This window comes from Macrobrachium rosenbergii, chromosome 16, assembly GCF_040412425.1.
Source record: "Macrobrachium rosenbergii isolate ZJJX-2024 chromosome 16, ASM4041242v1, whole genome shotgun sequence".
Classification (NCBI taxonomy): Eukaryota; Metazoa; Arthropoda; class Malacostraca; order Decapoda; family Palaemonidae; genus Macrobrachium; species Macrobrachium rosenbergii.
The window spans coordinates 40,838,170-40,865,465 of NC_089756.1; the positions used below are offsets into that span (position 1 = coordinate 40,838,170).

Sequence of the window (27,296 nt, forward strand, 5' to 3'; positions counted from 1 at the left end):
AATTACCGGAATCAAACAGTAATAATGCAGTCTTGTTACGTATGAATAGACTGCTACCTCAAAAAACTACATTTGCTCAGTTTGACATGTTATGCTTCGTTAATATTCATTATAAATGCTTTGGAGAAAAAACAGTCGAAAATAAAAAAAATTTTGTCAGTCTGTAGGTATCTTTAGTTTGTACTGAATACATATTCGACAATATCTCAATTGTGGCTATGAAAATTTTTTTTTTAAGATATTCTTCATAATCATTTACCAGCCGAACTGCTTCCGAAATTAAAAAAAAAATTAAAAATCTGTATTGGGACCTTCAGTTACACCGTTGTCAAATGACAAAACACGTTTTGAACGTTAACGATTGCCAATGATAAGCAACTTATTCATCTTCATCATCATCATCATTAACGATTTTAAATCCGGTTTTCTAGGGAAGTTTTGAAGTGAAGGTAAATTGCTACGTTGTCCTCTGCCCTGTGCAGTCTCTTCCTGATTCCTCATCTGGTGTAGGTCTCCATCTGTTCTCTTTTCTGTAAATTTAGTTATATAATAAATAAACAGACCTTGCTAGGTCGGGCCAGGGACTGAGCGATCTTTTTGACATGTAATGCCCAAAAATAAAATTTGTACTTTTCAGCATGAGAATTCAGTGGAAACAATAAACATGGTTGGCGGATTTAATCCAGGAAAGACTTCGTTGAACGTTGTTCAGACATTTTTGACTATACTTAAAAGGTCAAGTTTTAGCCATGTGTTGATTTTGTTGATCCCTTCTCTGTAATTACCACTAATTGCTCTTCAAATATTTACGATTGTCGTTTACAAAATAATCTGCACCTCGTTTAACTCTCAGTCATGTCGCAAAGTGAATATGGGGTTGTGTACTTAGAATAATAATAATAATAATAATAATAATAATAATAATAATAATAATAATAATAATAATAATAATAACAATATACCTAATTTTGTAAGTGCTAATTTAAACATACATATATCACAGTAACAATTATACTAAGATGCTGTTCGTTTCGTAACTTTGTTAATGGAGAGTCATACCTTTCTTGTTGTCTTTGACAACAGCAAATCTAAAAATAACTATCATTTTATGTTGTAGTCGAACATTTTTTAATGTCACCTATTGAATCTAGGCATTCTCTCTACCTCTCTTTTTCTCAGTCAGTCAATTAATTTAAACATTTTCTCTCCCTTTTTCTCTCTCTAACTTTTGCATCCAATATTGACGTGTATTTTTATCAAACTCCCTCCTTGTTTGAGAATGTTACAGCGGTAATGCCCTTCGTTTCTGACGAAAAAAAAAAAGAAGCTCATTCCTCGCTATTGAAATACGCCATAAGATTTTCCAAAGCCTCCCATATGCTAACGTGGTCTGGCGTTTTCGAAATCCCTCGAGTGCCCTGAGACGGCGACGGAGACCTTTGCGCCCTGGGAGGGACGACCTTCCCGAAGCAGCACACGACTTGTTTGGCCTCCTTACACCTGATGGACGTCTTGATGTTATACTTGGGCATGTGTTTGAAGGCGGCCAACTGCGACTGGCACTCGTACTTCGTCATGCAAGAGCAAGGAGGTGTTGAAGGTTTTCTGGTGGGGGGATGTTTCACCGTAGTGGTCTCCTCAGGTTGTGGAAGCTCGACTCTGGTCGCCTGCGTTCCAGAGGACTGATCGATTCCAGCGTCACTGCTGGCTGATTGCGACTCCTTATTAACGTCGTTTTCAGGGGACATTGTATCTTCAGAGATTACCTGAGGTGGATTACCTGACGTTGCCGAAGGGTCGTCGTTCCAGGTTGAAGGAGGGGAAGGGGTCGATGACAGCTTCTGCGCCGCGTCTGTGAGATTGATCAGAGTGGCTCTCTGACAGCAGTACCTCGTCAGTAAGGGACATTGTATCTATTGGAAAGAAGAAGTGAGAGTTTTACGAACTGAGAAAATATTGAGAAGGTGAATGTGATAATTGTAAGTGACTTTATATTCTGTATAAGATAAATACTTGGCATAAAAAATATTTGGCAATTTCTTTTGTATCAGCGAGAGGGTGAGGCTTATTGACTGATTGTGAAATTTAGGTCTTGAAGACCAAGCGCCGGAACCCATCAGGATTATTCAGCGCCGTAATGAAGATGAATTATATAAATTGGTGATATGGTTGATAATGAATAAGTGAATGATAGCATATTAATAAAATTCATTGTTAAAATATGAACATAAAAAACGAAGAATATTTGATATAACCAATAAATATAAATATATATAAAACTTTTATATTTAAAATATATCCCCTCTTTCGGCACAGTTTTCCAGCTTGGAACTCACCCCAAGAAAACTAAATTGAATAAACAATGACAGCAAAGGGAGAACACAGTGCAGCAAGAATTAAAATTCTGCTTTGCATGACATAGTGCTCTGATGTTATTAGTTTCGTCATTAGCTCTAATATTTTATATTCATAAGCAAAATTTATCATTTAACATCCAGATCTTTTAAAGATCACTAAGCTAAAGAGGAAAGACTCCCTGTCGTCTGGGAAAATGAATAAATTTTCGCGGTTATATTAAAGGAATCTGGTGGTTTCTGTATAGTGCATATATCCTGCCCTCTTAGAATAACAATAAAAATTGTTTTACGTTGTCTGCCTTTAAAAGGTGAAAGTTACTTGCACATCTTTTCTTGGCTCAATTTGGATATCATGTAACATTGTCCACCTCAGAATTAGACATTTTAATTTTATCTTCTTCTGCAGGTACCGGTGTCACGTGCCTCCAACTTACCGTTCTCTCTTTGGAAGTAAGTTCCTGAACCTCCACTGGACAAGGCAAGAAGATCAGTCTGCATGAACAGGACGTCTCGTCAACGACCCTGTAGACCCCAACCATCCGGGAGACAGATTCGTCCGATCTGAAGGTCAAAGGTTCTGGTGAGTACTCTTTGTAGTCCTATGTTTTTCACGTCACTCTGCTTTCAAGTTCGTTTGTTATTTCCCAGGGGTTCTTTTTACTAAATTTGGGCAGAAGGTTGCAAAAATGCATACGAGTTTCCTTCCATGTGTACGTGTATACATAAGAAAATACTTTCTTGCTATATTCTAAAGTTATTTTGATAGAAAAAATAAGTTTATAGGCTCATTCACATAAGAATGTGTTACCTTGGGTAAGTCTGTACATACACACACACACACACACACACACACACACATATATATATACACACATATATATATATATATACATCACATGCGCAACAGTCATTACGCGTAATGGCTATATATATCATATATATATATATATATATATATATATATATATATATATATATATATATCATATATATCGCCGTGTTTATAGTAGCTCCTGGGGATCAAATGTATATACTTACTTTATTATAGATGTTTTTATTGACAGAACTACACACACATCACACACATATATATATATATATATATATATATATATATATATATATATATATATATATATATATATATAATATGACCATCAGTGTATACTAACTTTATTATAGACATGTTTTTATTGACAGAAGTAGCATGTGCATCACACATGTGAATGTACACATATCATGTAGGAGTATGTGAATATGAATTATCTGGTCGCTGAAGAACCCATGAAAACTGAAACCAGAAAAACAGATAATACGGCGATCAGGAATAGTTGAGTCGAAATATGGTTAATATATTCGGTCCTATTTTCTGTTATGGCCCCCTTTCAGTCCATACGCTAAGATATTATACGTCCCATTGGTTTTCCAGCGATGTAATAGATAGTTTTATATATATATATAGCAGGGTACACTTAGATAGTCATAGGCCGACTCTTGCTGAGGAATAACAACGTCTCAGCCAACATCACATGTGTTTAGGGAGACTTGTTCAGAGGTCAAGCTCAAGTCACATATCCGGAACCCCGTAGGGGAGTAGTGCCCTCAGTGCACCTCATGCGGTGCACTGTAGGCATTAAGGTTCTTTGCAGCGTGCCTTCGGCCGGTAGCTGCAACCCCTTTCGTTTCTTTTACTGTACTTTCTTTCATATTCTCTTTCTTCCATCTTAATTTCCACCTTCTCCTAACAGCCGATTTATAGTGCAACTGCGAGGGTTTCCTCCTGTTACAGATTTCAAACTTATACTGTCAATTTCCGTTTCAGCGCTGAATGACCGCATAGGTCCCAGTGCTTGGCCTTTGGCGTAAATTCTAAAATCAATTCAATTCAAGTCACAAATCCGGAAAAGAAACTCAATTTTCTCTAGCTGTCAGGTTTAAAATGAATAAGTCATCTAATGGAAAAAGTGATTCAGGAGATGCACGACTCGGCCAGTTACTCTGGAATGAAAAAGACCACATGTACACGTGTATCGTAATACAGAGAGCTGGTAGTAATGACTGCGAATTGATCTAGTGAATAAACAAATCAAGTGCGATGCAATATTCGTTTGACTGTAAGAATTGTTGGACAAGCTCTAAATTCTCTGTAGACTTGATTAACGTTTGAAAGTAAAAAGTTCCAGCAAGAGGAGAGCAACCCATATCCTGTGCAGTTTTCGAGCCCCATTTTCTATTAGAGCGATACTGACTTTGTTAGTGTTTTCATATCAGGCGTGCCCTGCACGGGCTCTTCGGAATTATACAAAATTTTAATTTTGTTAATACACACGTTTCAGTAACTAATTGAATTATATGAGAACTTGTTGTTCAGGCTCCTGCACTATTGTTGCAATTTTACGTTCACATTCGTGATGAGCTGCCCGAAATGCATCATTATACCCTAATTGAAGAGGAATTCAAATCACTGTTAAAGTAAATCTCTTTTACATGCCACGTCATGTTACTGAATGACCCCAGAGGTTTACCTCAGGCCTCTTTTTCTCTTGAACACCTCACCAACACGTACGGTCCACCATTGTGCAACAGCTCATGCTGGCATGAGGCCTGCTTGATCTATACTAACCATCCTACATATCGCGAATCCTTATTCAGGAGTATGTACGTTATCAAGTGGAAATAACATAAAAAGTCATAAAAATGGAAAGGATCATATACTTAGATTACTATTAATAACCCTTGCACAGTAGTCAGTTATTAATTGTAAAATCTTTGAGGAAAGTGAATGTACATAATACTGAAGTGGCATTTCATTGAAAGTGTCAGTTATTTTAGCAATAAACACATTAACCCTGTTGGGGTTAGTGCCGTCAGTGCACCTCATGCGGTGCACTGTAGGCATGACTTAAGGTTCTTTGCAGCGTGCCTTCGGCCCCTAGCTGCAACCCCTTTCGTTCCTGTTACTGTACCCACTTTCATATTCTCTTTCTTCATCTTACTTTCCACCCTCTCCCTAACAATTATTGATTTATGGTGCAACTGTGAGGTTTTCCTCCTGTTACACCTTTCAGACCTTTTACTCTCAATTTCCGTTTCAGCGCTGAATGACCTCATAGGTCCCAGTGCTTCGCCTTTGGCCTAAATTCTATATTCAATTCAACTCAAATAAACAGGTTAATAAACAATACTTACACATCATCGTAGTAATGGGTTAACGTAGGGTTGGCCGCGCTGAGGGTACAGAACAGAGCAAGCAGCAGAAACCTGGAATAGATTTATCCATTAGTGATGATCTTTGTACAAGACTATTTTCCTCGCCCACTCAAACTTCCTATCATTAATTCACGGTTCATTTTCCCATTTTAAATGAAGTTGATGAAATCTACCCATTTTAGCGTATTTTCACTTTTCAAATATTTCATCCTGTGGGAGGCTGCGAAAATTTAATCGAAAATGCTTCAAAGATTGTAACGTATGTTTGCGACCTTATTCAATATAGGATTCTAGCTTCACTATCCGTTAAGTAAGTGAATTTTAACGTACAAGTGAGTACGTCAAGCCTATCGAAAATACTTCCAAGATTATAAAAGATGTCTGCGACCTTATTCAGTATAGGATTCTAGCTTCATCATCCATTTAAGTAGGTGAATTTTAATGTGCAAGTGAGTACGTCAAGCCTTCCGTCCATTCTTCAGTTTTTCGGCGTTTCCAACTTTCCTGCCCGCTTAACTACTTAATCTGCGGTATAGGGAGCCGCAGTTTTACCTGTATAAAAAAAACGGTTAATTGTAAATTATGTTTACGTGACCATGACGTTTTGCGAGGAGATGTCATTAAGGTTTTTGCGTCAGATTTTCCCTGGAGATGGCTGGTTAAGCGTACGGGTTCTCTCCCCCCCCCTCCTGTCTTCAGCACTTCCTTCTTGAATGTATAGCTGGTCTGGAGAATCATTAATGAACTGGCTCCACATAACCTATATAAGCACTGCTAAGCTGTTGTCTTTCGGCAATTTTGATAAGTCCTTTTGTAACTTTGACAGAAATTTGAAAGACTGCCGGCCAATGAAGAATTAGAGGAATTTATTTCTGGTGATAGAAATTCATTTCTCGCTATAATGTGGTTCGGATTCCACAATAGGCTGTAGGTCCCGTTGCCAGGTAACCAATTGGTTCTCAGCCACGTAAAATAAGTCTAATCCTTCGGGCCAGCCGTAGGAAAGCTCTTTATCAGCTCAGTGATCTGGTTAAACTAAGGTATACTTAACTTTGAACGACGGCGAATGTTTTATACTACTTAGACACACTTGAAGCAATGCTTAGATAGCTTGGGAGTAGATATAATACAGTTCAGAGTAGTTTTAACTAAAAGGAAAATTATACGTCACTTTGGTAACTCTCTCTCCCTTTCTCGTGTTATCATCAAATTTACCTTACAATTTACTAGTTTATTAGATTGTTTTCGCGGCGCAGAAATCAGTAACGTTCTTTTGTCCGGACTGTGATGCAACTTGTCCCTATTAGAGGGGGGGCGGCCAAAGGGTCATCAGAATATTCCATCGTCACATGAGTACCTGTGTCGACGGGACCGGCATCTTAATGACCCTTTTTCTCGTTCAAGCCCCAAAAATATAAAAAAATAAGTAGAGATATAACAGTACGAACTTCGGAAGGAACGATAGAAAGAAACGCATCTCATGTGAAGGAAGATTATTGTATTAGAAGATCAAACGGAAACAAGGAGAACAGCCTGTAGTTGGGTAAGGGAAAAAACAAACACCGTACTTTACAAAATAAACTATTAAGTGGGTGAATAACTTCCCGTTTTCTATTGTAGGCGTGGGGGAGGGGGGTGGCAGTAGTTATTTAATATAGCCCCTCTCGTTGCTGTATAATGTGAATCTCTTAGTATCAGCGTCTTATAAGCTGATTTTGTATCTTTCTTTACTAATTTGTCACCTGGAATTCTTCTCTTATGTGCTCCCGTAGGGGGTTAGCGTCATCCTCCAGCTGCAACCCTTTTCATTCCTTTTACTGTGCCTCCGTTCATATTCTCTTTCTTCCGGCTTACTTTCCACCCTCTCTAGCAATTGTTTCATGGTGCAACTGCGAGATTTTCCTCCTGTTATAACTTTTAACAACTTTTTACTCTAAATTCCATTTCAGCGCTGAATGACCTCATAGGTCCTAGCGCTTGGCGTTTGGCCTAAATTCTATATTCTGTTCTATTCTTATTGTGTTGATTCGATAATGACTAGGGAAAGTCCCAGTAGTTATCCATTCGTGACTCAAGAATTTATTAGTATAATTCCCCGTCAGTTTCTAAAAGAAGTTCAGTGCTTCGGCTTCCAGGTCATTTAGAATGTTTTGTGGAATGCGACTATGTATTCGTTATTATGCAATTTTTTCCATATTTAATGAAAGCACAGTAAATGCTAACATGGAACTATTATTGTTATTCACAGCAGGCATGCTTTTTTATGTAACTAGCCCAAGGTCATGGACGTACACAATATGCATTCAGTGAATGTAATGACTTAGATAATATGAAAAACATGAATGAACAAAAGGGGGTAAAAGTCCCATGAGACAAAATTATGAAGGCACATTCAAATTGATGATTCTTTTGCAATAAAAATAATAACGGTAATAGTCGTAATTGTGGACAGATGAGAGTAAACGAAATAGGTAAAAGTGAGATTACTTTTGGTGTTCAGAAACTGTGCTGGAATTTGATCAGGTAACACGTAATGGTTTAATGTTACCAGGAGTGCAAAACTATTTAACAATAGAACAGAGTTTTAACAGCAATGCATTGAGTAAGTTTTTGTATGCATGATGCGAGCAGACACACACACACATGTATATATATATGTGTGTGTATATGTGTGTATATATATATGAGTATGTGTATACACACACACACACACACACACATATATATATATATATATATATATATATATATATATATATATATATATATATAACACAAAACGAGAGTTGTAAGAAAACTGCAGTTAGACGTTGTTAGGGATGCGCGCGCGTAAGAGAGAGAGAGAGAGAGAGAGAGAGAGAGATTGCTCATTACAAAAAATGCCAGAACACTCAGACGTTATTTGGCACAAGAACGGAAACGCCTAACGGACTGAGACGAGGCCTTCCTTTGCCTGAACAGACTACAAATATGTTTTGTGTGACGGGGGACGGACGCAGGGGGACCACGTTCTTGCGACATTCCTACAGACCCCCTCCTGACGGTGAACGACCCTCAAAAGGGTTATCCAAGATGTCATGAATCTCATTTCTATGCGTTTCGGGCACGGGTTTGTCACCATCAAGACCCTTGGCATTTCCGATCGTTCTGGGCATTGGTTAAGGGCCAATATACCATTCCTGGAGTTACTTTGTATTTTTTTCTGACTTGTTTATCTTCTTCCGCGCTTCCTTTTTTTTGGGGGGGAGCGGGAGGTTGGTTGCTTCTACTAACTTCCATTTTAATTTTCTTTAAAAGAAAACTATTGTGCCGGCTTTGTCTGTCTGTCCGCCCTCAGATCCTAAAAACTACTGAGGCTAGAGGGCTGCAAATTGGTATGTTGATCATCCACCCTCCAATCATCAAACATACCAAATTGCAGCCCTCTAGCCTCCTCAGTAATTTTTATTTAATTAAGGTTAAAGTTAACCGTAATCGCTCTTCTGGCAACGATATAGGAAGGGCCACCACCGGGCCGTGGGTAGCTTCATGAGCCGCGGCTCATACAGCATTATACCGAGACCACCGAAAAATAGATCTGTTTTAGGTGGCCTTTATTATACGCTGTACAGAAAACTCGACTGCGCCGAAGAAACTTCGGCGCATTTTTACTTGTTTAATTTATAGCTGTATCCCTTCCTTCCAAATCCTCTGTTTTCCTGTTCATTTCTGCTTCCCTTTTTTTATAACTGGTACCAAATTGAGTGGATCATAAATGCATAAATAAAGTATTTCTATGTGAATGAATAAATCATGAACGCTTATCTAAAAAAAAATACATAAAGAATGAACAAAATCTTTTATCAATGTTAAAAAAAAAATAATCATAGATTTATAGATAAAATATTTCTTTGTGGGGATAAATCCTGACCACTTATCAAAAAAATATACGAAAGAATGAACAGAAATCACGGCGATGAAACCTGAATCCCGCGACACCGATACATAAAAAATAGCTCTACAGAACAAATAATGTGGACACGCTGTCAAGTACAGAAGGCGCCTGTCTGCTGCTTGAGAAAACCGTTAGAAGAGAGAGAGAGAGAGAGAGAGAGAGAGAGAGAGAGAGAGAGAGAGAGAGAGCAATTAATGAGTATCGGTGCCGTTTTATAAGATAAGAAAGAAACATCTCCCCTGTCGGATTCTACAGTTAGGAAGACCTTGGTTACGATGGTGTTGTGGTGTTGAGAATCATTGTCTGTTTTTTTTTTAAAGATAATAATTACGATAATTATTGTATGATAAAAATCCACAATTAAGCTATATAAAAATTGTATTATATATAAAAGATACAAATAGATAAATTGTATTATATAAAAGATACAATATGCTTATACATTTTTACTTGTATAATTGTGGATTTTCGCTATACAACAGTATTTCACGACGTTGTGAATATCTTAGCAATGATTATTGATATAATTGATTTATTATCGTCATCGCCGTGATGATGATTATTATCAGTCTTGCTACTTTCTATAGTATTATTATTATTGTTATCATCACCGTGGTGATTATTATCAGTCTTGTTACTTCCTATTATTATTATTATTATTCAGGTATCCGAAATTCGCTTTGTTTACTTATATCCATTGGCTACTGTAACTATGATTTATGAATTTTATATAGTATTCCTTCTGTACTTTTATCGACCTATTTTTTTATTTTATATGTTTCACTGATGTATGTTACAGTTACTGTCAGATGTTTTTTTTTTTTATTATCCCTGTAGCCTCTTAACGGTTTCTAAAGTGGAAATGTTTTTCGCTTTTTTGCCTCCACCTGGAAGACTTGCCAGTTGTTAGCTTTTACAAACTACACAATCCACCGATTGACCTTCCTCTTCGCAGCTTGATTTCTTAATTTGTATGACCTTTTTTTTTTTTTTTGTATTGCGCCACATTTTATTTGCCCTCTATATTTTCCTTCATTTTAGAGTTTCATATTCCAAATGAAAAATATAAGCTTTTTTTATGCTGACTATTGACAAGGCACCACAATGTTCATTACTTCCTTGCATTTTAATACATTTTTATCTATTTATTAATTTATTAATTTATTTTTTCTTTTTAATAAGTGAGATCTCTGCTTTCTGTATTTCCCTTTACCTTCTCTTAATTCCTAATGAGTACTATATTCTTTGGAAGCTTGACTTTCAAGTCAGTGGCCCCTGTGGGCTTGTTCCATAAAATAGGGTTCATCTTCTGAATAATAATAATAATAATAATAATAATAATAATAATAAGAAGAAGAAGAAGAAGAAGAAGAAGAAGAAGAAGAAGAAGAAGAAGAAGAAGAAGAAATGCTGATGCTTTTGAGTTTAAAGTTGGGTTAATCTAAAACCAGCGAACGTACAGAAACTGACGACCCTACCATTCTAAGTTACGCTCGAGGCGCAAGCCTGACTTATATGGGAAACCCGACCCTGGTTATTAAAGAAATCACGCATGCTCTCTGGGAACCATATAGGTTACCTACTTCTCTCAGGAAAATCATTTTAGAGAGTGAGTTTCTCACAGTTCCCTTGCGTATTTTTTTTAGATTTTTCCTCTTTTCTAAGGCAAGATACGAGGAATAAGTTAAGAAAGAAATTAAGCATTTCATGTCCTTTGCGCTTTGGAACTACTGTTGCGATAGAAAACGTAGCGTGAAGGCGTTCCTAAAGTAAATTTAGAGGCACAGTCCTTTTTGACCTCCGTTTGTATATATCACTGGTTTTATTCTTTATCTTTAAAGATGTGAATATACTCGTTTTGAACAAACCTAAAAGACCTTTAATTTGAAAAGTAAGCTTCCACGGAACTGACGATCTGCCTGTGAAAGTGACAAAACAGGGAGAGAGTAACAGATAAATAAATGTAAAATAGTGAACATATATATATATATATATATATATATATATATAATATATATATATATATATATACATATATATATACATATATATATATATATATATATATATATATATATATATATATATATATATATATATATATATATATATATATATATATATATATATATATATATATATATATATATATATATATATATATATACAGAGTGCGAGCGAAATCCAGATTTAAGATCTTACTTAAAAGTTCTACTTTCGATTGAACAAAGTTAACGTAACTGTCATACGTTCACATTGTAAACACCATAAAATCTCATTAGCTAAATATAAGTGGATTTCAAATAATGCATAAGAATTGTGTGCCGCTCTTTTGGGACTAAACAATAACTCATATCGTTTTACATCAAGAATACGGATGCACTGAGGCCTAAGATCATTACTCAGTATAGGTAACGGTGAGGAGATCTTACAAGGAGAAAACGGTTGAAGCGTGAGCTTGGGTTGAAGAGATGATGAGGAAGCAGGTGGGGAATATGTAAAATTCCACGATAGGACCATAGGCTCAGCGCGGAGTTTTTGGCGCCATAGAGTAGGAAGGGATGGTAGGAAGAGAGAATAAAAGCAGTAAGTAGTAAGATGAAATGAAAGGTCAAGTGGAGGAAAAAATATTTCTTTAAAAGTGCAGTTACTGGATAGAAGAGAAGACTGTTTACAGGACTGCAGGAGAATGGAATGGAATGGAATATAGGATTTAGGCCAAAGGCCAAGCTCAGGGACCTATGAGGTCATTCAACGCTCATAGAGAAATTGAGAGTGGAAACGTTTAAATGGTGTAACAGGAGGACAATCTCGCAGTTGCACCATTAAACAGTTGTTAGGAGAGGATGTATAGCAAGATGGAAGAAAGAGAATACAAATGGAGGTACAATAAAATGAATGAGAGGGGTTGCAGCTAGGGGCCGAAGGGACGCTGCAAAGAACCTTAAGTAATGCCTATAGTGCGCCCTGTTGGCACTACCCCTCCTATGGGGTGCAGGAGATTGGATAGGTAAATCAAAAGGTAAGTAAGAGGAACCGATGGCAAGTAATAAAAAGAGGGAAGAAGATGAGCAAGAACTCTAGGGAAGTGAGCTGTTGCTCTGCATTAAGTAAACGCAGGCAGAAAAGATCATTGAATGAATGGATCTCAGTATGGAAGATGCCAATAATTGAGAGGATGTCTGAAGAGATTATCATCCTCAATCACTGGAGCTGAATGAAGCAGGAGTGGGAAGGATAAGTGTAAGCTTGAGAATTTCTGTAGAGGTAAGTGTTGAGGAGGCAAAGAGACCAATAAAAAGATTGAAGAATGGGAGGGCACCAGGAATGCATGTGAGATATTTAGCTTTGTGGGGTGGTAGGATTATTGAGTGGCTCCCCAACGGTTATAAGGTATACCAGAACGAGATAAATTTCCTCCCAAAAATGGGTGAAAATAAATGTTCTGTTGCATATATTTAAAGGTAAGGCAGTAAAAGTCACAGGGATATGTCAATACTTAGTATGCCTGGAAAGGTGTATGGTAGTATTTTGGGTGAGAAAGTAAGACAGATGGCAGAATGACTGACAGGAGAACAGTGTGGGTTGAGAAAAGGTAGATGGTACTTGGTTCTAGTATGTATAAACAAAATTATGTGGGAAATTTGAAAGTAAAGCATATCTGAGATGAAAGTGTGAGGGTGTTTTGAGATGGTTTGGTCATAAAAAAAAATGAATGACGATATGTAGGTGAAAAGAGCCAGTAATCTGCAAGTGTCAGGAGGAAGAAGGAAAATAAGACCTAAAATGTTATGGATAAATGGAAGTGACTGTATCCAGCAAGCTCTTAAGCACTTGATGCAAGATGAAGGTGAGTGGCCCACTGTGGGTAGAGAGTTCTGACGTGATCCTAATGAGCTTTCTCAGTAGGTGTATGAAGGGGCTATTTTTGTGGAAGTTTTCTGCACAAGAGATTCATCTTCATTCCTTCAGGTAAAGTATGAGTGTAGCTGACTGTTGTCGTGTTATATCTCTGGAGGCACTCCTTGATAGGGAAACGGCTTGGTACTGATAACGCACGCGCGCACACACGCACGTGTTATATATATATATATATATATATATATATATATATATATATATATATATATATATATATATATATATATATATATATATATATATATATATATATATATATATATATATATATATATATATATATATATATATATATATATATATATAGAATACTCAGTCTTATATACATACGAACGCTCATACGTATAATGAACTTGCCAGATGCAGTACCGTTGAACATTCCCGATGCCACGAATGTTTACGTTTAACTTTTCGGTATTCTTTATCGTTCCCCTTATCGTCCCTTTTCCCTCAAACCTGTGATAGGTAAAGGCATTCACTTGCCGTTCTTTCTGCGCGTCACAAAACAGTTACGTTATTTGCAAAATCGATTGAATTGATACCGTTGTTGTTGTTGCATTCACTCGATGTTTTTGTTAGATCTGTAAATGTGATTGGTTAGTGAACGGAGACTTTAACTATGACCATGAAATGGGATTGATGATTGAGATCACGAGAGATTAATACTGCCCTATCTGAAAACCTATGGTTAGTAATCATATGAATTATAAGATTTTTTTTTAACGGGTTTTTCAGAGCAAAGGCCGATGTGACGGGTGGCGAAGCCTTTATTCTACCTAGGCACTAAAAGAAAGCAAAATAAGAGAAATTTAATGGTGAAACACTTCACTTAATCGCAAAAGAAGCGATAAACCTTCAAGAGAAAGGGGAAAAAATATAATAATCAAGACAAACAGAAGGAGGGGGAGAAATCCAAAGCTTAACAGTATAGGAAAAGAAACCGCTAGCGAAGTATGTACAGTAGCCCCTGTTAGAGAGGAGACAAGCACACTACAGGTATGCTCTTTTGGGAGACAGTGTGTCTTTCATCCCCACAGCAAGGTCATTATCTTCATGCCAAAGGCTGCTGTTATGTCTGCAACACATGTGAACCAATCAGGCTCGAGTAACGTATAACTGGCCAGATGCGCCGATTTGACGGAACTTCTCGCTGGAAGCTAGTTCGGTTGGCATGTCTGATTTTCAAACTTCATCGCTGGGTTGACCTTTAAAGCTCGGTGCGTGCTTTATTCTCTCCAGAACTGAAAGCTAAAAATCACTAGTTTGAATAACTTTCCCATATTAGTTTAGCTTTTCTCTGATTAGAATCTTTTTGGACGATGTAGATCAACCCAAGATAAAAATGTCACTACGTCGTCCACCAAACAGTCCGTTGCCTCGTAAGGTATTTTGTCACGATGATTAAAGTGAGTGGCATTTTCGCGTAACGGCCCGAAGCATGACTTGTAAGACGAAGAAAAGCAAAACTTAAATCTCGATCTAAACTCAACAACGCCTTACCTGGTCATCAGCAAAACGGTGCTGGTCATCTCCGCGGGATATAATCGCTTCCAGGCGTGATTTCTTCCGTTCCTGTGTTTGTGTTTAAACGTCCAAACGGGAAGAAAATGATGCGACGATCCTTATATTTGCTCTTGCTAAACAGCGCTTAATGTTGCCAGAGCTCACACTTCATGGGGACTGACCAGTGCATCTTCATCACCTCCTCCAGTTTCTTCTTCCCCTCCCACGAGCTCCACATCACACACACTCACACACACACACACACACCCCTTAACCCCAAAGCACCCTGGGATACTCTGCTAACGGTACTTCTCTCTCCCTGGGCACCTCCCGTCTCCCCCGTTCCCCTACCCTCCACCCCTCATAAAATCTGAACGATTCCTCTTTGTTATTCGGAACTACAGGTGTGTTTTGGTTATTGAGTCTCAATTACTACTGGAAACCCACTTACTTGGGATGTCGGTAATCATTTACCTTGGAAATCTTGCATTTACGATATTACGATAGTTCGAGATTTTTAAATACCTTAATTTTCGGTAAAATTTCAAATTAGTCGAGCCACTCGCGTGTGGTGAGTCACCAGTAGAGTTCCAGTGGTACTATCGGAGTCTGCCAGTTGACCCATGTCTTTGGGAGAGGACATGCCTTTGCCTCTGATAATGCGATCGATTACGTCAGAGGCGACTCAGATACGAGAGTTTTCACATGGGGGAGGCGACAATGGGAAGAGAAAGACCATGATTCGGGTTAGAGAAATAACGGGCCGCTAGTGAAGCTTATCTATTGGGAAGTGGTTCAGGCTCGTTTTAGCTCCGTCCACGTATGGATGAAGAGAGATGAGAATATCTTATAGGGGTGAAGCATTGTTGCTCCAAGGGAAGCGAGGGGTGTACTGATAGACTGAAACCTTTTGCAAAAATGAACAACGAAGAATACAGTTAAAAGGTTTGAAGCTTTTGTTTACGTAAATGAAAAGTAAAGAATATAAATGAGGGGATAAACTTTTTTTGCACGAATGAAAAGTAAAAAATGTAGAGGCTAAAACTTGTTCTAAGAATGAGAAGCTAAGAACGCTACTGAAAAGATGAAGCCATGTTACACGAATGAAAAATGAAGAACATAGTTGGAAGGGAGTAACCTTTATTGCATGAATGAAAAGCAAAACATCTACCTGAGATGTTGAAACATTGTTATTTCATGTGTAATGCTAAAAGTAATTTAAAAGCCTGATGTGTGTTGGATCAATTAAAAGCGGAGAATGTAGCTAAAAGCTTTTGTTATTTAAATGAAAACTGAATAATTTGCCATGTGAAGATTTTCATCATTTATAACTTTTTCTTTTTAAATTTTCATTTCAAGTGAAAATTAGGTTCCAGTGAAAGCTCTGTTTCATTATTATATTTGCACGGCTGAATCATATGTAGGTCAATATCTCGAGCGCGAGGATTCCTGGAACAGGGTATGACCCAAGTTGCTCCTTTCGTAGTCTTTCATAAAACAAATAAAAGACACAGGCTAATATCCTTAAGAGGAATAGATCAGTAACTTTGAACTGATCTGTACGTAAATACCCATTAAGCTTTTTTTCAAAATCTCTGAAACGTACGATGACGACTTCTATTGCTAATTTCGTAAATTCCTCAAATCTATGATTGTCTCCTTAGAACGAGGAAGCTAATTCTGCCAGAAGGCTTCCAGTGCCAAGAGAGGTGGTAGTCTTATTGTCATGCGCTTAAGGTCTTTGTTTTAGTTTCCTGCCTGGATGCAGCAACAGCAGCATCCCGGAACACTAGCATCGCCAACACAAAGTCAACCGGGGTGGTGGTCTGCTTTTTCAGGAAATGGCAAAGGGTTTAGATCATCCCCAAAAGATTCCCTGTTCGGCCATCCTTCCTAAGTTTTGGTTGGGAATACCCGCTGCCGCCTCATTCTGGTGTGATGTCGCCATGTTACGCTGTCCAGTACTAGAGTTCTTCAGTTTCCTTTAATGTAAAAGTAATATTTTCACTTCATCGAAAAGGCAGTAGTATAAGAGAGGGTTGCGACGTAATTCCCTACACTAAGATGTGTATAGACTTACGTAGGAGCCAGTAGTGAGAGAGGCTGGGTCTATTGCATTTCATTATATAGAATTGCTGAACAGTCCTTCTGGCTGTGTTTTGGGGTTCTGTTGCTGTAGATTCCAAGAGGTGTAGTTATGCTTCTTTAAAGCCCTTATGCTTGTTGTCCCAAGTTTATTTCTCAACTGCTGTTTGTTTAACTGTGATTTGTATCTGTATTTTACTAAACTTCTCTTCCTTTGACTCTGTTGATCTCCTCTTTCACACATTAGCATTCCCCCTGTGGAAGTTTCTTCAGCAAGAAAATGCTGTTTTTGTTTTGTCTTTTATGTGAGTGTGGGAAGAATAATTTTTTCTACATAAATATAAATATGTGGTATACTACTGCTACTAATAACAATACCCCCAACAAACTTATAGGTTGAGTTTGTCTCACTATTCTCCAGAATATATGTTTTCGTTGCCTCGCCCCCTCTCTCAACTCAAAATTATTATTATCCCCCTTCTCATTCCTTCTGTCCCACCCAAACTTGCAGCTAATGGCTATGTCATTAGGAGTCCTTCATTCAGGCGTTCTTCAGTTCTTGTTGAAGTGTCATACATTATTAGCTGTTGGAATTTTAGTAATAAAAAAGGTCACTGTCCATCTTCCTCCCTCTCCCTCACATGACGAGAGTTGAACGGCCAGATCACGTCACGAAAAGTAGTTCATGACCGAAATATGTGTATCATGGATAACAGACCATGAAACACAGGATATGTCAGGAATAATGGAGGAGAGCTAAAAGTGCATTGCATGGACAACGGGTCATGGCCAAATATTCTGATGCAGGCAACGCACTTGGCTAGAGGACGGTCAGCAGATAGATGTGAACTATAGTTTCGTGAAAAATGAACTTTACTCAGTGCCGTTTAGAACTTTAATGAGTTACTACTGGAATCCTTTAAAAATTATCCAGTTGTTGAAATTGCTTTTTCCTCATAAACTTTGTCAGGCTTATATGCATTGCATTATAATTTAACAACCGCTTTCTCAGGCTTAAGAGCATCTAGTTTCACTGGGAAAATTAAATCATGGATGTTCAGCCCTCCGGTAAAGAAAAAAATAGTGAACAAGTTATATTTCTGCATACAACATTTTTCCTAGAACCGAAAGCCAGACAAGCTATTCCTTAAAAGACTGGTCAGAGCAATGGCTCGTTTCATTTTACCAGTTTCTTGATACTGGCATCACAGGGGAAGACGCCAAATTTTGAATCACTCTCCAGCTTTCACCCAGTCCGTTTCTCCCGATCATGCCATGAAAGGATACGTGTGTCTGGCTTTGTCGCCGTTTACTTTTCAACTAACAGCTAACTGTACCAGGTGGACGTGCTCTGACTCTGCAAACATTCTCGAAAGGTCACGTCGATGGGCTGGGAATAGGCTTGGACCAATGCCAAGCTTTTGGAATGACGCCTGGGTAACTGGATTCCTCGCATATCTGATTTCATTCGTTTTTTTATCTTTATCTTTTATTATCTGTTATTTATTCATTTATTCGTTTATTTAATTATTTATTTATTCATATATGGCATCAGTTTGACCACTAGCGGACCCAGAAAAATTTCACGGGAGGTCACCAATTTTCATATATATATATATATATATATATATATATATATATATATATATATATATACATATATATATATATATATATATATATATATATATATATATTTTTTTCTTTAATCGATTTCTTTTCGATTTCTTTTTTCCCATTTTCATATTTCTTATGTTATTATTATCTAAATCTTCAATATTATTATTTTATTATTTTTCATGGGGGGGGCACATGCCCAGGTGACCCCCTCCCCTGGATCCGCTATTGAGTTTGACCCGTTAGTTAAAAAGAATTTTTTTAGTGTACATTTGTGAATCTTTCCATGGAACTTCCTCATTGAAGCTTCACTTAGTTGGATTACTAGACATTGAATATTAATTGATTGGTCGATGGTGGCTCATTGATTACAAGCTGACGTCAACATACCATGGTCATTGACTACGAAAATAGATTCATTGGCAAAAATAATTTGTAAAGGAAAAAATTCGCGATAAAGATTCTTGCACAATATCATTCTTAACATTCCTACATAACTATAAACTATAAATACTCAAACTTTTATATAAGTTAAAGTTAACGTCCTTCTGGGCCTCTGTAGGCTCATAGGGCAGGCGCTGATCTCCTGTTTCTTACTTTTATATAAACAAACGGATTTCTAGTGAGATTGACTTTATTCTTTTAAGTTTTACTAAATAACCTCGATGTGGGAATTACTTAAAGTTAAATCACTACAATGGCAATAATAATATAAGTACATAAATGTGGTAAATTTGATAATAGTGATGAATACGAGAACAGGAGAACAGTCAAACGAAGATTAAAGTAAGGAAGTAATATCACGCAATTACAAATACTTTTGCTTGGCTAGTAATATTTCAGGTAACCGGAAGTGGTTAGTATAAATCTCTCTCTCTCTCTCTCTCTCTCTCTCTCTCTCTCTCTCTCTCTCTCTCTCTCTCTCTCTCTCTCTCTCTCTCTCTCGCTGTATAAATTCGACGTGTTTTATTGGAATTTATGAGACACTGAAGATGATTCAACAGGAATCTTCACAAATCTATCGTGTTTTATTGTTCGATATTTTAGTTTGGCTTCAGATGTACCGTTTATTGCTGAAGAAGCATCTCTCTCTCTCTCTCTCTCTCTCTCTCTCTCTCTCTCTCTCTCTCTCTCTCTCTCTTATTGCTGAAGATGCATCTCTCTCTCTCTCTCTCTCTCTCTCTCTCTCTCTCTCTCTCTCTCTCTCTGTGCTGTATAAATTCGACAGGAATTTATACACGAGATTCAACAGGGATCTTCACAAATCTATCGTGTTTTATTGCTGAAGACACGTATTGGATTTTCCACTTCTCGCTCAAGGTCTCTGCTCGTTTTCGTAATATCCTCAGAATGCACCAAAGTAGGTTTGAATGCCCTAAACATAGACTAGGTAAACGGTGCAAAGTAAACTTATAACGCGAATTGAAATTGTTAACAAATGGGTAATTTTTAATTTTGTTTAGGTTGAGATAAATGTTCAAGCTTCGCAGACATTAGGATGCTAATTAGGATGCTAAACATAACTTGGTTTATGAATCAGTATCATCATTATCATAATCATCTTTTCCTTCATCTTTTTCTTCTTCTCAGATTAATCTCTAGTCATGGCCAGTGTTTTCAATGAGCTTTTTCTAGGTGTTTTTACCTTTTTTCTTCATTTCTTCTATTCTTTTGTCTCTCAGGATGCTAATTATAACTTGGTTTGCGAATCAGTATGATAATCATCATTATTATCATAATCATCTTTTCCTTCTTTTTCAGGTTAATCTCTAGCCATGGCCAATGTTTTTCAATGAGCTTTTTCTAGGTGTTTCTACCCTTATTTTTTCCTCCTTTCGTCTATTCTTTTGTCTCTCACATCTCCTCGAATATAACCTGGTTTCTTAATGGTTTATGAAATTAAGTAATAAAAGCAGTCCTCCCTTCCAGTGGGATTTTTGTAGATCCTCCGTTTGCTCTAGAATTGCAAGTGATTAATTCCATTTTGGACTCGAGAAGTTTGAAAAACCAAATGCTCAACCAAAATTTAAAGGACTGGTGTGGGAATTCTACAAGACTAAACTTCTCTCTCCTACTAACATTAAACAGGTATCCAGTGATAGGCAAGAAACAAATAGGTAAGATGAAACCTGGGCAGTTCAGTTCCTGAAAAGACATGTCAGATTCTTATACTCAAAGAGGCCGGGGGAATCCGATAACATAAAAGTGTATATTTCATTTCAAGTTATGTTACGAATTAATGGGGATTATTTAAGTTCAGTTTTTTTATAATTTGGTAAAAATAGATGCAGTTTGCGACAATGGGAATGGAGATTATTTTTTAAAAAGTTATATATATATATATATATATATATATATATATATATATATATATATATATATATATATATATATATATATATATACATATATGTATATATATATATATATATATATACACAGATATATATATATATATATATATATATATATATATATATGTGTATATATATATATAAATATATATATATATATATATATATATATATATATATATATATATATATATATATATATATATATATATATATATATATATATATATATATATATATATACAGGTTACAGATGATGTATACAATTTAAAGATATCGTGGACTATAGTGCAGTGTGCAGTTGTTCTACTTCCCTACTGGGTTGGTGCCTTTTGGGGTGCTGATAAAGTACTAGGCTGTAAAGATTGGAATAATAATACAGTTACATTTTGCAGATACAAGACTGCTTCCTTACTAGGTAGATGCTTTTCACGATGCAGATAAGGTATTAGTTTGCTAATTGAAAAAAACACTCTTCCACAAACTAAGTTTTTATAGGGATCGAACTTAACTTTGGACCAGTGTTTGGGGGTGACTTCATCTACATTCAAGTTGCAGCTTGGAAGCTTTTTCTTTACGCTCAAGTACAAGGTAAGGGCGCCCCTAATTGAGGCTGTTAGCGGAGGCTTGTGGGCGTCATTCCATAGGAACACGAAGCGGCAGCATGTACGAGGTGTATGAGGTGTCTTGGTACTTAGCATTCCTTGTGTCCCTGTATCTTTGTATGTATGAGGGGGGTGTGATTTCTCAAGTAGTATTGAGAGATCTTTGCTGGGTTGAATGTCAGCCTCAGGGCAGCTAGATAAATTCTTCTGGAACACAGATCATTTCATTGAAAACCATTTTGGCGGAGAGGTGTCTATTCTATTTCTTCCTTTGGAGCAACCATGAGTCCAAAGAAGACCCTCGGTAGTAGTACTTTCCAGTCTGGGCCATTGCATCTAGTGATGATGGTGACCTTAAGGAAACAGTGAGACCTTTCCACCATGCCATTGGTGGAGGGGTTGTAGGAGGTGTTGTGTGGCTGTTTGATCCCGTTCACATGGCCAAGGCAGTTCATAACCTGAGATAAAAGCTGGTCCTTGATCAGAGCTTATATTGTCTGTTACACTGAAGTAGCTGACCCAGCTGTTGAGGAGTGCTTAAGTGCAGGAATGTGCTGTGCTTCCAACACATGGATTATTCCATTGCCATGAATATACTGTATATCTGAAGCCATTGGATACGGGTATGAGGCCTACAGTGTTGATGTGGAGATGGAAATATGCCAGTGCCAGATTCCACGTGTTGGGTTATTTTGCTTGTTTGGCACTTGAGGTACTGTTTGGGTCACGTTTTCACGTCCCTTTTACACTATGCTAGGCGCATTTTTGTGTCGCTAATTTGGCTGTTGTTCTTCTGGAGGGGTAAAAGAGTGTGTGGATGAAGTCATGTGCAACCAGTGCTGGTTTGCGAAGATGATATGTCCTGTGTTAATGAAAGGAGCGTCTCCCCACTATAGATTTGTTATTGATGTATGATAATTTCTGGTTTTGGTGTCTCGGAGTTGGGCAACAAGACTCCATTGATTTCAGTTCATAAGGTTCTTCCTGCCAGGTATGTGGTGTACAGTGTGCCTGAATTCAGCAATGGCTGAGAGCAGGTGTTGCTGACCGTTGAATTTCATATATCCAGGCAACTTCCACAGCCACATGCAGTCTTTACATGCCTACAAAAAAATTGTTGTATGCAGCACACACAATTCTCTTACATATCCTACACATCTGTTGTTGGCTTCATCTTGTACACACTCCTGTTTTTCATTATATATACTGTAAACTCAACTCTTAATTTCTTTCATGTTTAACACTTACTCCCCAATACATTATGAGCTAGCCATTACCACTTTTCTACCAAGAATGCAATCTTTTATGAGTCTTTTCGGCTTCCATATGCTTTTCATAAACTTAGTTTTGCTGTCTGCTTTCTCTTAGAAATGCTTTCAAATTTTCATGTTTATACTTTTCTCAGTGTCACCAATAATTAACAGTGTACTCTCTACAAGCATGGCCCATTCCATCAGCCATTCTTAAACTACTCTTTGATCCTGCAAGCCTTCACTTTACTCTTTCTTCCCTTAATTTATCAAAATTTGTTCCATCCTATTGTACTCTTAATCAGTTATTTTCAATTTTATTCAAGAATCGTTATGAAAATTGATCACAAGAATAGTTGCACTACATAGTGCAGTCCTACATATGGCCACTTATCAGAGAAAGGGGTTTACTGAACATACAAGTAAGGGTTTGCTTCTCCACATACATTATAGGGAGGTTGTGAACTTGTTGCTTTAACAGGTGCTCATAACTACTTCCAGAGCTGGAAGTCTTTTTAAATAACTGTAGTTCCAGTGTTCTTTGTTATTTCCTTACTAAAAGGGCAGGTCTCTTGATGTAAGACAATTATTTAAATGATTTTTCCATTTTTATTCTTCATTTAGATCTGGGTTGCCTTGAAAATTTCCATGAACTTAGTCAGAGAGCAAGTGCCCCTACATTGTAGTTTGGAGGAAAATTTCTAAAATTTCTTAATTTCAGGAAGCAGCTTATTTATCCATTTTCATCTGTTCTAGCTTTAATTCTTAATTACTGATAACCCTTTATCAGTAATTTAATGAAAGACTATCAGTTTTTAATAAAAGACTTGCCTTTTGTGGTAAATTTAACATAGCAAAAACTGGAGGATTTTCTTCAAATGTTAGTGGAATTCACGTAAACAACAAAACTGTATTTAAACTGTTTTCAAATGGAGGCTTTGTTCTCACATGAATCATGGCCACAAATACTGATAAAACAGTTGTAGTTTAGTTTGGAAGTGAGTGAACAGATAAGTCTGACTTTTTGATGTGTAGGATCATTTATATTCACTTTCAAGTGTTTTACAGAAAACTTTTAAAACTTCAGGTAGAACTTTCTGTCATTTTACAACTGGTTTCTTAATCTTAGCTATGTAAGGTCACTTCCAACTGTAAAAGTATTAAATGGAGAATTTCAAACACTAGCAGAGCAACATTTGGCAAATATACATAATGGCCAAACAAAATTTGACAATAAAAACCTCCATTCCTTATATTATTTGCAATACTCTTCAAATATTATTTTGTCTCTTGATGGAGTCATAAATAATTCTCAAAATATATCTTATAAAGCCATACTACTTGAGACAATTTTTCTAGAAAAAGTAAACAAACACAAGGATATCAACAAAAAACCTTCTGTGAAACTTTATTATTATAACATGGGAACGCGAGTTCCGCCTGTCAGATATAACAACACCAATTAATAACATACTTATTTTAATACGTATAGAATTTATATCTTTACAATCTTTATCTTTTCCTTCTTTTGTTTTCTAGATGACCACCTTTCTTCTTACCAAATTTCTTAGGTTTTCTATTGGTTGGCATAGCTTCAGCAGAATCTTCTAATAACACTACCCCAGGTGTGGCTGCACTTAATACTGTTTCCTCCAAATGTGTTGGCTTTATTAACTTTTTCAGTCTCTTCATCACTTCCTTCTTCATTCTCATCAGCTGGCAAACCTATTCGATTGCAGAATGTTGTCCGAACTGAAATAGATAGTGTGGATGTCAAATTCTTCTTAATTACAAGAAAAATAAATTTTTGTCCTCTTCCACTACACAGTATAAAATCATCCCTTATACTTTGTTTTCTACCCATTTACATACTGCTGTTTTATAAAATAAACTTCAATAATTATGTTAACATTATACAAAAGCAAAACTCCTGAGTGTAATATAAACCTACCTCATTTACTACTCAAATACCTCACAGAAAAAATATGATCAGTGTAAATCAGTATAAATCCATACCTGAAGTGATTAATTATTGAACAACAATCCCAAAACGGGTTACTACTGTAATATACATAGTAATGATGGTTTTTGTAGTGTTCCTTTGGCCCAAAGCTGCATGACTTTGCTTTCTTCTGTCCCTTGTTATCTTGCTACATCGCACTAACTTCAATTTTTCCACTTTCCAGTTTTCTTCCTAATCTAAGAACCTTACAGGTTTGTCCAGACATGAATATCTAGATAATTGCCATGATGGTCTGGTGTGGTTACATATTGTCTAATACTAAAAAAAAAATACAGTAATACAGACAAACCCCTACTTAAGAACATTCAACTTATGGACATTAAATTGTGAGATACCATTGCCACCTGTAAGTTCAGATTTTGTTCTGCATGTCTATTCTATAAAATACAGTACTGTACAGTATGTACAGTGAATTGTGTTTTAGGGTGAAAAATTGTACAGTACTGTACAGTATTGACTTTCTATCACAGTGTACTTCAAATTTAACATACGACGGCCATCTGGAACATAACTCGTTTGTATGTAGGGTAGTGTCTGTACTGTTTTCTAAGTAAGTACTCTAAGTATGTACTGGACTGATTTTCAGAGACTGGGAGACATTAGAAAGAGGGACTTAGACCAGTATCAAGAGATACTCATGAAGTGGGAACCTATTAATTACTAGTTCTCTTTAAAACTGCAAAACACTGCTATCCTTACTGTAAATCCCAAAAGAAGTCTAATAATACCTAAATAAGTAAATAAACAAACCACTCAATTAGTAATAACAAGGTTATCATAAATATGCCGACAATGAACTGGATTAAATATGGCTTAGTAAGCATGAAGTGGCAAAACAATATTTTGAAATATTAGAAGTGGTTATAGTATTTCCTCACAACTTTCTCATTTAAAGTTTCTTTTCTTCACAAAGTTCAAAAACATATGTATTTTACTCAAAGAGCTTTAAAAGTTGTAACTTTCCTTATAACTTATAATAATTAGATCATGAGTGTTAAAAATTATGATTATATGAGTAATATGTATTTGTCAAAGTATGCAATGAGACCTTACAGCTATCATGCAGCTCCCACAGACTTAAATACACAGTAGTTAGACAAATGCTCACTGTACATTTTGATGGATATACAATCTTACATATTCTCATGTGTTATTAATATTGTGGATTCATTACTGCCTGGGCAAACTGTTTGAAAGTATAAATTTCAATATATCTTACGTCTTCCGGGCTACTTGGCTCGATGAATTACATGATACTATATAACAACAAACACAACAAAGTCCCTTGATAGAGAAATGATAAAAATTTGGCAAAAAATTCTTTTGAATGGTTCTTGAAAACCATAGCATCCTCAACTTTCAGCCCAGTACTATTTTTCAAAAGTTGTGAAGCTGCAAATGCTAGTTAAGTCACTTTTAAGTCAAAATGATAAGTTCCATTCAGTCTTTGCAACCAATGTCTCCATGGAAGGTTCTCAACATATACTGTACAACCACCTTTAGGTTAATTATTTAAAAGGCCTGAGGAATTCAATAGGATTACCTCCATTCTTCCCTTAAATTCTGTTTTACCTAATTATTGGAATAGCCTTCTTAGATTCCTGGAAGCTGAGAAGGCTGGCTGTATCTAAAGAAAGTAAGCTTTATGATTCAAAGATGTGAGCTGTAAAGCAATTTTTAAAAATCTAATCATAAATATTGGGTTAATTATAAAATAATAAATAGAGACTCTCAAAACAACACATTTCACTTACTGAATACAATATACACTTGACCCCTGTTTGCCAAAAAAACCTGTATAAAATGAACTCATGAATTTTCCTAGAGCAAACCTCGGTATGTCACGGACTGTAAATTCTCACCTTTCTTTGAATTGCGAATGTCCCACACTTTAAAATTGTTTTCACGGTTGTCTCCTCCCATGCAAAATACAAATGGCATATCTGGGCACGGAGATAAGCAATGGAGAACACCAAGCTTTGGATTGTCTTCTTTAATTAATTTTGGTTCTTCACCTAAAATATCCCATATCTTTACTGTGTTATCAGATGATACAGTAACCAAGCATCCAGGACACTGAGGGCTCATCTGCAAACCTGTAATATAAGTAATTACAATGGTGAGAAAGTTATACACAAGTGAACTTTACTTTGTGAAACTTTTAAAAGATGGTACATATTAATTTAATAAATATTAATATTCATGAAAAGCAAAAGCAGTGATATATGGATGGTATAGGATAGCCTTAATACAACTGTTTGGAGACTTTTTACTGCATCAGTAATATGCACAAATTTTGTATATATACTCATTTTGGAACAAAATGGATACAAAGTGAAGCAACAAAACAATATGATTTTCAACAAAGTGTTATCAAACACTCATGTTATAAGAGAGTTTATACAGATACCCACATGCTGAGAATTATATTTACTAT

General features: G+C 36.4%; 3 protein-coding genes across 5 annotated transcripts in view; 1 reads left to right on the forward strand and 2 right to left on the reverse strand.

Moving 5' to 3' along the window:
• Positions 1–1,188: 1,188 nt before the first annotated feature.
• On the reverse strand, positions 1,189–15,103 carry LOC136847366 (uncharacterized). The gene is made up of 4 exons (XM_067118975.1): positions 14,923–15,103; positions 5,547–5,618; positions 2,792–2,918; positions 1,189–1,913 (listed from the first exon to the last, which is right to left on the reverse strand). The coding sequence occupies exons 1-4, from the start codon at positions 14,949–14,951 to the stop codon at positions 1,329–1,331; spliced, it is 813 nt and encodes a 270-aa protein (XP_066975076.1). The 5' UTR covers positions 14,952–15,103; the 3' UTR covers positions 1,189–1,328.
• LOC136847365 (uro-adherence factor A-like) overlaps positions 2,805–27,296 on the forward strand; it is a 584,194-nt gene continuing 559,702 nt past the window's right edge. Inside the window, exon 1 of the mRNA XM_067118973.1 lies at positions 2,805–2,937. The gene's annotated coding sequence lies outside the window, so the exon portion shown is untranslated. The remainder of the gene's footprint in view (positions 2,938–27,296) is intronic.
• LOC136847363 (periodic tryptophan protein 1 homolog) overlaps positions 24,233–27,296 on the reverse strand; it is a 35,472-nt gene continuing 32,408 nt past the window's right edge. For all 3 annotated transcript variants that reach the window (XM_067118968.1, XM_067118969.1, XM_067118970.1), the window contains exons 11-12: positions 26,722–26,955; positions 24,233–24,588 (exon numbers count right to left, since the gene is read on the reverse strand). In XM_067118968.1, the coding sequence (XP_066975069.1) occupies positions 24,431–24,588; positions 26,722–26,955 (392 nt within the window). In that variant the 3' untranslated portion in view covers positions 24,233–24,430. The remainder of the gene's footprint in view (positions 24,589–26,721; positions 26,956–27,296) is intronic.